The sequence below is a fragment of the Caretta caretta genome, chromosome 14 (assembly GCF_965140235.1).
Source record: "Caretta caretta isolate rCarCar2 chromosome 14, rCarCar1.hap1, whole genome shotgun sequence".
NCBI lineage: Eukaryota > Metazoa > Chordata > Testudines > Cheloniidae > Caretta > Caretta caretta.
The window spans coordinates 11619168-11634698 of record NC_134219.1 but is presented as its reverse complement, the minus strand read 5'-3'; the positions used below and the strand labels follow the sequence as shown (position 1 = coordinate 11634698).

Below are 15531 nucleotides of genomic sequence, written 5' to 3'. Positions count from 1 at the left end.
GGGCAGACATGAAAACTAATGAAGTGTGAGAGACCAAGCTGCTTTTTACTTTACCAGTTTTACACCAGATGAGAGAAATATCAAGTCATTCATGGTTTTCTAGCTGTTGCATTGTTCATTTAAAATGTAAGTTCCCAGAAAAAAGTATTGTATTGTCCTGGATATTTATGGTGTACAGTTCTTAAAATAAGACTATTTTAATACTTAGCACTTATACAGTGTACCACTTTACAATAATTAATCTTTACTAAGTCTCTGGAATGCAGATAAATATTATTTTGATTTTACATATGGACAAACTAAGGCAGGGAGATGAAGTGACTTGCCCAAGGCCTCCCAACCAGTCAGCAGCAAGCCAAAATTAGAACTCAGGACCTTCTGACTCCCAGTCTCAAAAGTATTTCTCCAGTCTACACTGCGTCCCATAAGAAGATGCAAATTCAGAATCTCCTTGCTCTCCCTAAAGATCCTGGGTTCATATCTCAGTGGTTTATTGGTCCTGTTTATTCCAAAATAATATTTCAGAGTGGAGTAATAGCCAGCAAAAAAACCTGCTCAACCATTGCTGACAGGAAAAGCTAACACAAAAATGCTGACTTGATATCCACTTATTTATGTCTGAAATAAGCCCTGCATCCTAGATGCCAGGAAGTCCCTCATCTCTCATGCAGATGAGAACTTCCCCTAATATACTTGCATAATACTGTGCCTTGAGGGGAATTTGTTAATTTTAGGTAGTCTTCATATTACATGCTGGAGCATGAGGATTGATTGCCCTTGTAATTTTTTTATCTAAACTCTGAAGGGCTGCATATGCTGTCCATAAAGTGTCCAAATCAATCATTATGACTCAAGAGTAGAGGTAATTGAGAGAGAAGTTGATAGTAAAGCTTTATTCTCATTCCCAGAAGTCAGAACACCAGGAAAGGATAAAAGACCACAACAAAGGTTTCCAAATATATTCTGACCTATCACAACTTTCAAACTTTGGTGCCTACGGTTAGGTACTTAAATAAGTGGTATGATTTTCAGAGTTACTGAACAACTGCAGCTTCCACTGACCTCGGTGGGAGTGCCAGGCACTCAGTACCTGGGAAATCAGACCACTTATTTAGGCGTACCCAAGTTTGACAATATTGGTTTTAACTTTATTTGTGCATCTGTTTATCCAACTGCACAAAGGATATGATGTTTCCCTATCTCATGGGTTGTTCTGAGTCTTAGGGTATGTCTACATGGCAGTCCCAGGATGTGATGCTGCTCATGTTGACATAACCAAGCTAAGTATGATCTAGCTAGTTTGGGTACCAACAGAAGTGAAGCTGTGACAATGAGCCTTTCAGTATCAGCAATTACCCATAGTTCTGGGGAGGCTTGTACAGCCTATGCTGCCGCAGCTTCATTACTCCAGTACCCACGTTAGTTAGATAAAGTTAGCTCGGGAATGTTTGCACAAGCTGCAATCACATCCTGGGACGGTAGTGCACACATACCCTTAGACTCCAGGCTTATGCTGAGAACTGCAAGAAGACCATGTAGCCTTCTGGACGGGCACTGACTTCAAAGAGTCTCTGCCCACATGGTTCTCTGTGTAGGATCATGCAATGTTTGTAAAATGCTTTGAGATTTTCAGACTTAAAATAATTGACTGCATGGTTTCATAATTAGGATTATACAACTCCTGTAAAGTATACATATGTAAATCTCTGATTATACTTTCAGCCCATTGAGGCTCGTCACAATGGTTCAGTAATTGGAAAGAGTTTATTGTTAAAAGATTTCTGTGTTTTAAACATGATAGTATTTCGAACCACAAAATGAATTAGGCCCAAATAAATTGTTGTTTGAATTAGCAGTATCCACTCTCTATGATTTTTGTATTAGTATCATTAATTTTAAATACTACTTTCTGCTCGTAGATACATAACAATAAAAACTGATAGTCCTTCATTAAAACGTTGAGTAGAAAATAGATTGCTTTCATTTTTGCAACTCATTGTAATGTGTGACTTTCAGTGGGTTTCCTCGTCTTTATCTTCTCTTTTATAATGGTCCTGATAATTATTTTTTTTTTATTACTTCATAAGGTGAACAAAAAATTTTCAATTGCTCAGAAAAGCCACAGTGTAGCTGCATTAAGAATCTATGAGTTTGGCAATTATTCCATTTCCCTGTAGAATGTTATATGGGACACACATTCCTCTAATATAGTAGCCCCCATCTGTGCTGCTACAATTAAGGATCAATAATTGTTTCCATTATCAAGCCTATTTTCAGAGACTGGTAACTAGGATTCCATTCCAGGAGATTGTGGGGGCAGATCCCTGAATCCATACAGCTCCAATGAAATAATGAGTGCAAAATATTATCATCATCATTAGTAGCATTATCATGATTAATCTTATCACCATGGTTTTGGTATGAAGGATTGATGGTCTGTCTGTATTAATGTTTGGTGTTGTAAATGCAGCTTTTCGCTCAGTTCTTCGGTCATATTGATTGTTATTTGCAGCTACAAACTGCATCTAAGTAAAAAAATGTGGGACTCTGTTTATAGTCTGTAATAGTAAAGAGTCTCCTTCTGACTAATGGCATGTTATGCCATCACAGTAGCACATTATTTATACTCTCTGATGACTGCAAGTTTGCAGAGGATGTTACTCCTGCCATTTGTGGTGAGATTCTTTTTTAAAAGACGTTTGTATTGACAAATCATAGATGGCTGGAGAGCACACATTTGAGGTGGGCTGGACAAGTGATAAAAATAGGGGAAGAATGACCTAGCAAAGAAAGCATAGGAGGAAGAGAACAGGAAGAAAAGACATGGAAGACCGAGGATATGATGGAAAGCCTCTGTGAAGAGAAGCTGGAAGAAAACAGGACTGGAACCCCAAGAGCTACAAACCCATGCCATGGACCGTAATGAGTAGTGAAGAACCGTGGACAGCTCCGATCACATGTAAACAGGAAAAGGAATCATGAAGTGAAGTGTTGGCAAATTAACTAGAGAGTGTTTGAAGGTATTGGGGTTTAAGGTGATGGTGGGAATCCTTTGCAGAACTTATACTTGCAGATAAATGAAACACCGAAGAAGAGACATATCTCCTGAGAAGGGTAGGAAGCTGAGACACTGCTTCCTTCCTCATGCATCTTTTTCATCTACCTGTTATGTGCTGTTGCAACCCAGGCTGCCTGCTTCTTGGAGATGATCTGTCTCTCTTCAAACATTTTTGTACAGAGCCCAGCACAATGTGGTCCTGATCCCTGACTCTGGTGCTTAGAAACTACCTTGATATAAATAATTATCAGTAAGTAATGTCTGTGGGCCGCAATCTCCCAGTGACCTTGGTCTTGCATTTGGCTGTGAGATTTCCTTTATAAAATGTTTGGTTTATACACCAACGTAAACATCACAGGCATATTATAGAACCTCTGAACACTAGAATACTAATTGATTTACCATATCTATCAAGGCACTCCTCTCTGCTTCAGTGCTGATGAAGAGCAGGTGTAATATTGCAGCAGAGTGTACGGTGGGACACATTAAGGAATGGAAAGACAGTGTTCTCATACCAAGCTGTGACTTCAAGGACTTGAAAAAACAGAAGGAATTTTACAGTAAATCAAAATGGCCAATGTGTTGAAATTTCAGCTTTCCTCTCTCAGGTCCTGATTCAAGAAAGCACTTATGCATCTGCTTAGGTCTCACTGATTTCAGGACAACTTAAGTACATGTTTAAAACTTATGCACATGCTTAAGTGTTTTCTTGAATAGGGGCCTCCAACATTCGGGAAGAAGATTATTTTACTTCTTGTTTTTCAATGACTATTGAATTGATCACTGCATTGGTTTACCCCCTGATTTTTCCTGCCTACAGCTGATAGTCTTAGAAGCTTGAAGCAACCACTTGGCAATCAAAAGATTTAATATTTGCCAAGGTTTAAGAAATGCACCCTCAATCTGACAAAAAGTACAATAGTGTTTTAAAACTATGCTCATTATCAATGATATATTTGCACAAATTTTCTCTTGTATACAAAACCATAGCTGACCACTGCTGCATTTAGATAGCAACTTGATGTGTGAGCAGCAAGCCACTCTTGGGCATGAGTTATGGTGTAATAATTCACACCTTGTGCATTGTTAGAATGAGGCTGAAGGCCAAGTGCTGTTAAATGCAGCAGGTGCTGTTAAATGCTCTATAGCTCACAGGCTGGAGTGACTGACTGGGATTATAAAATAGCCTTATGCAAATATACTTCAAAAGTGACAGCACAAATGACGAGGAATAATTGGGGGCAGCTCCTGAAATTTGTCACAGCTCCATAATGGACAATTTAAAGCAGCTAAGGATCTGCTCCATGATTTCTAAACAGTTATTTATTTTTACACCCCAAAATTTTAAATTTAATGGGAAAAAATCAAATACAAATATCTCTGAAATAGTTATTTTTATTCAGTTTCCTTCTCCATTAGATCTACCTATCAGGATCTACAGATGAACTCCCACTGGGCTCATCAGGATGGGTTCACAGCCCAAGTCCCTACAGGAGCAGTGTCCTCCTGGGTCCCCCTAGTTCTCTTATACCCAAATGTCCCTGGGAATCCCAGAGTGATGCTTGCTTGAGTTAGGTTATTAGTATTATCCCATTTTACAGAATGGGGAAAGCTGATGCATAGAGTCAACATGTACAAAAGCAGCCTCTTATTTTGTGTGCCTAACACCACACACTTGGCCTGATTTTCAGAATGGCCATGACCAATCACTGAAACAGATGCCATGCGGTTCTGCAGGTGGTCATTGGCTCTGAAAACCAGGACCATATTGTTTTGCATTATTCAGCATTTCAAATCTGTGATTTAATGGCCAGTATATAATTTGAAAATTGAACCAACCTTCTTTGGAATGAGACATGGTGATAGATCCATGCACATCCTTACTGTTATAAACCCGTTTCAATTACCAACCGATTATAAGGGCTCCCAATAGAGAGGGCCCAGTGGTTACCATAGAAAAGAGGAAATTGCTGAGTGCTCATTATCAAAGTGAGGCTGGGAAATGAGCTCAGTTCTTATGAAGCACTAAATCAACTTCAGATTGGATGGATGTGCTGGGGAAGCAGAGAACCTGGTGTGATCAAATGAACTGAATGGCTGCTAGGTGCCAATTTACAACAATGCTATAAACAGCTGATTTGATTTTTTTTCCCCCTCTTAGGAGATTAATATTTAAGATGCAACTGGATATTTAATATTCTCCAGAACACTTGCTTGAAAAAGGCCTACGAGCTGAAATGTTGAGAATATACCTCTAAACAATGGCATTCTTTATGAGCTTATTTTCTAGTCTTTTTAAAAAGTTGTGCAACTGATGCATTGCAGATTTTATAAAAAAATTAGTACAGAACATCCTGTTGTCCATTTCCGTAGTCATCATCTGGCCCAACCCTGCAAAATGATAGTACCCTTGACTTCCATTGTAGTCAGATTGTTTTTCTGTCATGAACAAACAAAGTCCCCATTTCAAACAGTATATAGCTCACAATTGTTTTATTGTATTTACTTGGCTAGGATTTTTCATAGCAACCTAAGGAAGTTAGGGATCTAGATTCCACTGAAATTGCCCAGGATTGAGCATCTATCTCACTCCTTTGCACATCCCATCCTTTCTGGACGGGCTCAAACAAGCCTAAGAACCAAAAAGGAGCTGACTTTAGCTTATTGTTTTTCAGGGATATGGCAATATCTGTATTAAACTTAGTCATATCATATTACAGTGATGACACTAATTAAGGCTCAGGGCCTGCAAATGCTTATGCAACTTAGTAGGACTGAGTGAGGTTTCTCATGCACATGTAATAGAATATACATCCTCTAGAAACATCAGATGGATAAACGTTGTAGGCTGTCCAATAGTGAATGTCAAATTCCCCAGACAGAAGCTTGTCTGAATTCAGCAGTCTCTGAGAGACTCAAAAAAGATCTCTCAACATGAAAAAAGAAAAGTCACTTGCCATGAGGATTGATTTCACAATGTCCCTATCGCCCTTCAGTAGGGTACTACTTCAGCCTGCTACTCCCATAGGTCTTGACCTCTGGATCTGACAGCTGAGTTTCTCCTAAGACTAACATTAAGAAAGACAACATTGGCATGGAGGGCTGAATAACAATTTAAAAGCAGGACTCCCCTTTACCCCATAATATTGCTGCTCTGCTCATCCTCCGTCTTATCTAGCAGTCGAGCTGGCAAACTTATCACAAAAATCCTACAAAGCAAACTGGTGCAGTCTTGCCACACTACCCTGTTCGTCAAGTAGGCATTTTCGATGGTATGTAATTTACCTCCTTAACCAAGAACTAGCTCTGTCCGTACGTGATATAATTTTGCCACAACATTTTTCTTTTTTGTTGAATTAATCTGAAACCACAATCAGAGGCATGGGGACTCAGTCAAGCACCCATAATTAAATGCAACAGTAGCCATGTGGCTATGTCCCAGCACAACAATTTGGAAGTTAATGGATGTTCTGCTACGGGTAATTACAATATATCTGTATTGGTGTAATGCCTGGAAGATACTTTTCCTGGGGAAAAGGGAAATTCCAAGACTCCATTCAGAACACCCCACACCTCGAAGTATGGCCCCAGTGTCCCACCAACCAAACCCACTCCACACAAGCTTTTTTTGCGTTTGCATTGGCTTTACCTTTTGTTACTGGCCCAAACAAATTAAAATATGGGCTACTGTATGTGTCGGGGGAGGGGGGGGGGAATCATTAAGGTCTGATGATCTTAGTTATACTTAGTATTTTCCTAATCACTTTAGGTTACCAGTCAAAAAAAAGGTTGAATAAATATTTGAAGAGCCCCTTAAAAACTAGTTACATGTTGTCAGAAAAATAAAAAAATAAAAAAAAGGGAAGGGTAAACACTTTTAAATCCCTCCTGGCCAGAGGAAAAAACCCTTTCACCTGTAAGAAGCTAAAGATAACCTCGCTGGCACCTGACCAAAATGACCAATGAGGAGACAAGATACTTTCAAAGCTGGAGGGGAGGGGGGAACAAAGGGTTCTCTCTGTCTGTGTGTTTTTTCTTTTGCTGGGACCAGAACAGAAATGCAGGTCAGAACTCCTGTAAAGAGTTAATAAGCAATCTAGTTAGAGATGCGTTAGATTCTGTTTTGTTTAAATGGCTGATAAAATAAGCTGTGCTGAATGGAATGTATATTCCGGTTTTTGTGTCTTTTTGTAACTTAAGGTTTTGCCTAGAGGGATTCTCTATGTTTTGAATCTGATTACCCTGTAAGGTATTTACCATCCTGATTTTACAGAGGTGATTCTTTTACTTTTTTTCTTCAATTAAAATTCTTCTTTTAAGAACCTGATTGCTTTTTCATTGTTCTAAAGATCCAAGGGTTTGGGTCTGTGTTTACCTATGCAGATTGGTGAGGATTTTTATCAAGCCTTCCCCAGGAAAGGGGGTGTAGGGCTTGGGGGTATTTTTGGGGGAAAGATGTTTCCAAGTGGGCTCTTTCCCTGTTATACTTGTTAGATGCTTGGTGGTGGCAGCAATAAAGTCCAGGGACAAAAGGTAAAATAGTTTGTACCTTGGGGAAGTTTTAACCTAAGCTGGTAAAAATAAGCTTAGGGGGGTTTTCATGCAGGTCCCCACATCTGTACCTTAGAGTTCAGAGTGGGAAAGGAACCTTGACACCTATAAAGGCATAAACTTAAAAAAAAAAAAACCTACCTACTTCTCTGTAGACATTTATACCAGGTTTATTGCTGTAGTATCTGAAAACAATGAAGTCCACATTGAGTGCCTGAATCAACCTGTTAAAATGAATCAAATCTCTTCAAACAAATCAGGTTGTTAAAATGTTTTCTGTGTAACCAGAGCCTGGTGATTAATTATTTAGAGAAAACTTTAGATGACTGAATAACATGATACAAATGTTGAGATTAAAAATAGCTGCTTCTATTCTTTCCTGTTATCCAAAAGATATTAAATTCTTCTCCTCCTCTGGTGGGCGAAATGCATCCACTACAAATATTTTTCCTTTGCTAACCTTTAACCCCATGTGCTTTTCAAGAGGGGTGCAACAGACATTTAAGGGCTCTGTCTACACTACAAAGATAGGTCGCCTTACAGCCACCACATTAATTACTGCAGTGACTGATGTCCACATTGCCCTCCTTCTGTTGGTGGTGTATGTCCTTACTAGGAGTGCTTCCATTGACTGAAGCCAGGGCATGCAGCCCCCTACCGGGAGCCCAGCTGCCTCTTGGAGCTTTTCTCTCTTTTAACCTCCCAGCTGGGAGCAGCAGGGCAGCCACCCAGGGCTTCTTGCCTCTGACGGGGAGATCTGCACCTGGAGTCAAGATAGCTGCCGTGCTCCTGAGGAGGAGGAGGGGGAGAGCAGGCCTCACTGCGGACAGTGGGGAACCTGGGCAGCAGCCCATGAGCCGGCTTTCTTGACAAGGATGACAGCTAACAGCCGACGTAAGGAACGCAGTCGTCTATACAGACACTGCATCACCCTAACTACACCACTATAAGCCCTACACCTCTCATTGAGATGGTTTTATTATGTCGGCACAGTAGGGGACTTACATCGGCGGGAGGAGCATTTCAGTGTGTACACCTCCACTCGTTTGTCAACAAAAACTGACGTTTGTCAACAAAACTGTAGCATAGGCAAGGCCTAAGACTGTCTTTGAAGTAATAACATTGTGTTCGCAGTTATATTTGAACAATACAAGTCAGCAGTTTTTGTTTTTATCCTTTGCTTTTGGGTTTTCAGTTCACGGTCTGGGGGAAAATGCCTTGTTGAGTTTAAGTGTCACTCTGCTACACTGTGATAGCAGACACATTAGCTAACCCTGTGACTGATCTCATTCGACATGATGTGTCATAGCACGGATACACTAGCCTGGAAATTCAAGCAGGACTTCTGAATGGTGGAAGCGGCTGTTGTTCCCACCACCCTCCTATTTAAAAAAAAAAAAAAAAAAAATCACCAAGCCAAGAAAGGTCAAGACGACACCCAGGAAGAGTTGTAGATGTTTGGCAACTTGTTTTATTCCCACATTCAAGCCATCGCTGTGAAAGAAGACATGCCCTAGAGTAGATGAGGGATGAGGTGGAAATGTTTCAGGGGTAGGATCTGAGCCATGTCCAGTAGGGCTGTGGCTCCTCCCTCCCTTCTGAATATTTGACCCTCGCTCTCCCCGGCCCTGCTTGCCACTACCCCCTCCAGGCTGTCCCTGGCTAGCTCTGTTAACTGGGGGGCTCCGCTCTCCGCCCGCTCCATGCCCGAGAAGAGACGGTGCTGGAGGCTTGGCCGCTGTGCGGGGCCGGGGCCTCCACCCGCCTGACGTCCGGGCCCCAGCTCATTGTGACGCCGGGCGCTGCCCGGGGGGCGGCCGGGCGGCTGGGCCGGGCGCGCCATGCGCAGGCTGGCAGCTTTCAGCCCCCGGGGCGCCTCCAGCCCCCCGGAGCCGCCTCCCTCGGGCTCCCCGCTCCCTCCCGCCGCCCCTTTCTCCCGCTTCCCTTTGCTGCCGGGGATCGGGGCCGGCCCGCCGCCGCAGCGCATGGCCGGCCAGTTCGGGAGCATCTTGGTCGGCTCCTACCTGGAGATCAAGCGCAGCGATGGGCGCATCCACCCGGCGCTGGTCACGGCGCTGCACCGGGACAGCTCCAGCCTCACCGTGGAGTGGGTCGAGCAGGGGGCCAACAAGGGCAAGAGGGTGGAGCTGCAGCTCGCCTTCGCCCTCAACCCCCACCTGGCCCCCGCCGCGCCCTGCTCCGGCCGAGGCGACCAGAGCCTCCCGGCCGAGCCGGCGGCCACGCCCGCCAAGCTGGAGCTGCCCGGCGGGGACTGCGGGGAGCCGGAGCCCGGCCGGCCCCGCGTGGGACGCGGCAGCCCCTGCAGGAAATCGCCGTGCGTGCGGCAGGTGGAGCGGCTGCAGGAGCTGCGCCAGAAGCGGCGGCTGCAGCAGCGGGAGCTGCGGGAGCAGCGGGCCCAGCAGGCGGCCGGCTCGCCGCACCCCAACTACGAGGTGATCTGCATGATCCAGGAGTACCGGGGCCGCCTGCCTGGCGGGGCGCTGGGGGGCCCCGAGCCCGGCCCCCGCCAGCACCGGATCCGCGTCTGCGTCCGCAAGCGGCCGCTCAACCCGCGGGAGGCCGGGCTGCAGGACTTCGACGTGGTGACCGTCCCCTGCCGGGGCGTGGTGGTGGTGCACGAAGCCCGGCAGAGGCTGGACCTCAGCCGCTACCTGGAGAGCCAGACCTTCCGCTTCGACCACGCCTTCGACGACAGCGCCCCCAACGAGCTGGTGTACAGGCACACGGCCCAGCCGCTGGTGGAGAGCATCTTCCGCGGCGGCATGGCCACCTGCTTCGCCTACGGCCAGACGGGCAGCGGCAAGACCCACACCATGGTGGGGGACCTCTCAGCCAAGGGCCAGGGCTGCCCCAAGGGCGTCTACACCCTGGTGGCCCAGGATGTCTTCTGCTGGCTGCAGGAGCCCAGCTACAAGCAACTGGAGCTCCAGGTCTACGGGGCTTTCTTCGAGATCTATGGGGGCAAGGTGTACGACCTGCTCAACTGGAGGAACCGGCTGAAGGTGCTGGAGGACGGCAAGCAGCAGATCCAGGTGGTGGGGCTCCAGGAGGAGGAGGTCAGCTGCGTGGAGGATGTCATGAAGCTCATCGAGATGGGCAACCGGTGCAGGACATCGGGCCAGACCTCTGCCAACACCCACTCCTCCCGCAGTCATGCCATCTTCCAGATCATCCTCCGGAAGAGAGGGAAGCTTCACGGCAAGTTTTCCCTGATTGACTTGGCTGGGAATGAGAGAGGAGCAGACACTGGCAGTGCGGACAGGCGGACGAGGCTGGAAGGGGCTGAGATTAACAAGAGTCTCCTGGTACTCAAGGAATGCATCAGGGCCCTAGGACGCAACAAAGCCCATACCCCGTTCAGGGCTAGCAAACTCACCCAGGTTTTAAGGGACTCGTTCATAGGGGAGAACTCATGCACCTGCATGATCGCCACCATTTCTCCAGGGATGAGATCCTGTGAGCACACTCTCAATACTCTAAGGTACGCCAACAGGGTGAAGGAACTGACTGTAGATCCTAATTTCCTTGGACAGTCACATCCAATCATCACCCAGTTCCCATATCAGCTGGATGACCTGAAGAAACCGTGGACTGTACAGAGCTTGCCTGAGACGGATGAGTTCAAAGTATTTTGTGTACAGAAAGAGGAGGAAGTCTCTCCTCAGTTGTTTACTTTCAATGCCAGAGAGAAAGCCCAGAAGAAAAGAAAAGAGTTGGACGAGAAAGCACTTATAGAGGAGCACCAGGAGTCTCTCCGATGGTTGAAAGTATTTCTGGAAGTGGCTGAAGAAATAGATTATGACGTGGATTTTTATGCTGCACAGTTTGAAGCAGTCCTGGGGCAAAAGATTGGCATTCTGACTGAGATCCAAGATAAAGTGAAATCATTCCGGTCAATCCTACATAAGGAACAACATGGCGGCAACCAGATCAGTGTGAAGAGATCCCGTGTTCTGTAAATTGAGTGGAAAGATTGTAAACTACTGTAAGATGGCAATTGTTATGATACTGTGGCTCTAGCCACCCAACAACTTGATTGCTTAAAGGATACTTAAAAGATGTCTGTGGGAATGTCCTGTTTGTTTTTCTCTTGAACGCCATTTCGGGCTAGCATAAAAACACTCCTGGGATGTCGCCAGATAATTTCTTGCTGCAGACAGCAGAACCATGCAGAGTGTAGGAGCTAATCACTAGGGAAAAGCAGGGAACTCGTAGAAAAGAAATCTAATCCATGTGTGCAGGCTTCCCTCATATCCCTTTAAAATATATATATATTTGTACCTTTCTAGATACTGCCTATTCCCACATTCTGTCAACCTGTATCAACTTGAGAACAGATTCCCCGGGGAGTTAGGCATTTTGAGTGATTTTTAAAGGTGTTAAAGTGCAAAGCACTGTCATTTCTATTCTGAGAATGATACTTTTGGAGAATGTGGGTTATTTTGTGCATACATAGCATAAGCAATAAGCATATAGAATATGCCCCTTCTATTTTTTTTCTCTCTCAACTGTGTTCTTGTGAGTCATTTAAAAAAAGAAAAGAAAAACCTCTTCCTTCTCAGAAATCAGGCCAAGGAATAAGATATTGTCCTATGACTGTCCTCTGGGGAGAAATTCAAAATCAAAAGTGATGTGCCTTCAAGGGCAAGAGAGGGAAGCAGGGGATACAGTGCCCTGTATCAAAGGCCTTGAAGAGAGGCAATTTGCCAGACCAAAGGGCCAGAAAAGCTGCATTCACCAAGGTGCCACAAGTACTCCTTTTCTATTCACCAAAGTGCTATCTGATAAGTGCACATTACCATGCTAAAGGCATAAGATGAGAGATAGCCTTAGATTGTTGCATCATCCCTGATGTGAAATACCACAGAAACTGCTCTATGTTGGATAGCAGTTATGCTAATCCTTCTGGTACATATCTACACTTATTTATTTTAGAAATTAATTTGTTTAAATTCCTGAGCAATATATGGCAACAAATAAATATTTGTGAGATTAAAGTGTGTAAATAATACATAATTAATTGATGGCAGTCTCTGCTCTTTTCCTCTTCCTACTTGCCTTTTGATACCATCAACCAGTTTATCCTATTGCGCATCTGAGGTCCTGGTCCAGAGCCTGTTGAAGTCAATGGAAGAACTCCTGTTGACTTCAATGGCCTTTGGAACGGGCTCAGAAATAGAAGCTGGTGTCTCCAATAGTCTCCTTCATAGTTCAGATGCCATCAGTAATTCTAATGCTCCCTTTCCATTTCTGGTAGAAGATTTGTCCTCTTGTCCCTTTAGCTGTGGGTAGCTGTGTTGAAGGAAGCTGTATCTACAGTGGTGGATTTGTTAGACACAAATGTTTAAATGCTGATTGACTAGTAGTAATACTCAGGACTTTTCATCTTCAAAGCCCTTTTCAAACATTGGTGTATTAGCATCTCGTTTCTTCCAGCACTAATAGCTTATGCAATTACCTCATTCTTCTCTGGATAGCATTATTGGACGTCAAATTAAGAGATGTTGTTCCCAAGAGCAAGTACAAAGCCTGGGAAATGGCAGTTTCCTGTTGAAAAAAGTCTCCGGTATTCCAAAAATAACTTTGGGAGAGGGTGGGGAGTTCCCCCTCCCTTATGGCTCCTTCCTGGGTTTTGTGGAAGAGAAAACTCTTTGAGGTTCCCCATCTGACATCTCCTCTGAATTCATGTATCAGAGGTGATGATGGAGAGGTGGGGTTGAAAGAGATACCAGATCCTAAATCCCACCTAGGCCTGCATCCCACCTAAATCCAAACTGGAGCTGAACTGCCAGGTAATCTCAAACTGGGAAACTTCCCCTGACCCTCCCCTTTAACTGTGTGTGTGTGAAGAGGAGGGTTCCACAGCATGGAGTGGCTCTGTGAAGAAGTTAATGCAACCTGGAGTCATAATATCTTTTGCACAGATTCCCTTTACGGACTGGGGGTGGGTGATGCTCACTCCCTGTGCTTGTCCCAAATGCTGAATCCAGGCCTATGTTCCTAATGCTGGAGTGCGTGCTAGTGTCCAAGGTGTAAAGCTGTGGAATAAAGTATATTAGCAACACGGTTATGCATTGAGTTGGGCGTATTAGAAGTAAAGTTTTAATAAGCTGAAAAAAATTCTAGCAGGACATTATGGTTTGCATCATGGACATGAAACAGATGGGCATTTTTTTGTTTATACCTACGTCAGCGGTTGGCAACCGTGGGCATGCGGCCCATCATGGTAATCCGCTGGCGTGCCGCGAGACATTTTATTTATGTTGACCATTCGCAGGCACGGCCCCTCACAGCTGTTCACAGTGGCCGCAGTTCGTCATTCCCAGACAAACACCCTGATGGGCCGCGTGCCAAAGGTTGCTGACCCATGACCTACATGATAAGGAGTCTCTCTGGGTCTCAGCTTGGGAAGTGACTCATGAGCACAGTCTGCTGGTTCCTAGGGAACTAGCAAAGTAGTTAATTGAATGAGCATTTGCCATTCAAATCATTATATAATTTATAGATTCACCTTGTTTCTCCCTTCCTGTAATTTGATTATCTTCTCTTCTGTATCGTCCTTTGCTTTAGCAAACTTGCTGCATAATCAGAAATCATTTGATCTTGTATAGAGGTGAGCAAAACTCATCCATTATGGTTTCTGGGGCTCTGTTCAAGCTTTTTCTTTGGTTTTTCTGTATGTGGATTTGCAACAGCAAACTTCACTTTGTGTTTTGGGTTTGAAACTGTGGATTAAGCAGATTTTAAAAACAAACAAAAAAACCCAGCAACAATAAACACACACGTAAATTATTCCGCATTGACTGAAAGTGTTTGCAATTTTTTTTTAGTGCTTTGCAATTTGTGTCTGTGTGTTTTCGTACTAGGGTTGAGTTTGTAATGAACTCAAAAATCAGGTGAGTTTTACTTGGTTTTAGGTTTGCAGTGCTCTAATGAATGCGGAGCACTTAATATATTAAGACCAGCCATTTAGTTAAACAACTGAAATACTTTGTTGGATGTGCCTTCTGTTTATAATGGCTTATAGCTGTATGAGCAACCAAAGCTCAAGAGTTGGCCTGCATGGAGCTCACTGTAGGGGCAGAGCCTTTGTCAGCTTCTGGCTACACCATAAATTCCTACCAGTGATCGCTTCACAGATGGAAGCCCTCCTTCTGTGTGAAAGGTTGTTTTTGTCACTTGTCTCTGACTGTGCTCTAATTGCTTATTTTGTTCCACATGCGGAATATTGGAGTCATCTTTTACTCCCAAATATCCTTTTATTTCCCACAACTCTTTCGTCTAATAATCCTGCCTATTAACGTGTGGAATGTTACCAGAATGCAGCCCTGTGGTGACTTTGTCTCTTTTGAAATCCTTTTTAATTCTTATGGTTCTGTGTCTCAGCTGTTGCCATTTCTTCCTCCCTGGAGGAAGACAGGACAGGTCACCCCAACACCCATCACATTCATCAGCTTTCTGTCCATTGAAGAATTAAATTAAAAACCCTGTTTTTTGAAAGTGTCCATGGCTTTGCTCTGTGACCTGGTATCCACCTACTTCCCCAGCCACACCTAGAGCCTCGGCTTGCTTCCTTGATCTGCCTTTGCTGCTCTTTGGGAGTCATTCACTCTCCTGTGCAGTCCCATCTGGAAATTCTCCCTTTCAGCTGCTCAATCACTTCCTCTCTTCCGAGCTCCCCCAGTGTTGCCAGCTCTCAAGTCTCTCAATATTTGGTGGTTTTCTTTAATACTGCAGCTCCTGGAGCCACGGTATGCGAAAATCACAGGTTTCCATTTTTTAAGTAACATTGTAGTTGTGGAGAAAAGCCTGAAAACATGAAACATAAATGCTTATAAACCAGAACATCAATAGAAAAACAAAAACTTTTTTTTTTTAATAAATCTCATGATTTTGGAGGG

At 44.1% G+C, this 15531-nt stretch overlaps 1 protein-coding gene across 1 annotated transcript; it reads left to right on the top strand.

The window, feature by feature from the left end:
• The first annotated feature begins 9439 nt into the window (after window positions 1–9439).
• Window positions 9440–14420, top strand: KIF2B (kinesin family member 2B). Its single transcript, XM_048818080.2, has one exon. It carries the CDS (start codon window positions 9451–9453, stop codon window positions 11587–11589), a length of 2139 nt encoding a protein of 712 aa, XP_048674037.2. The 5' UTR covers window positions 9440–9450; the 3' UTR covers window positions 11590–14420.
• Window positions 14421–15531: the final 1111 nt, after the last annotated feature.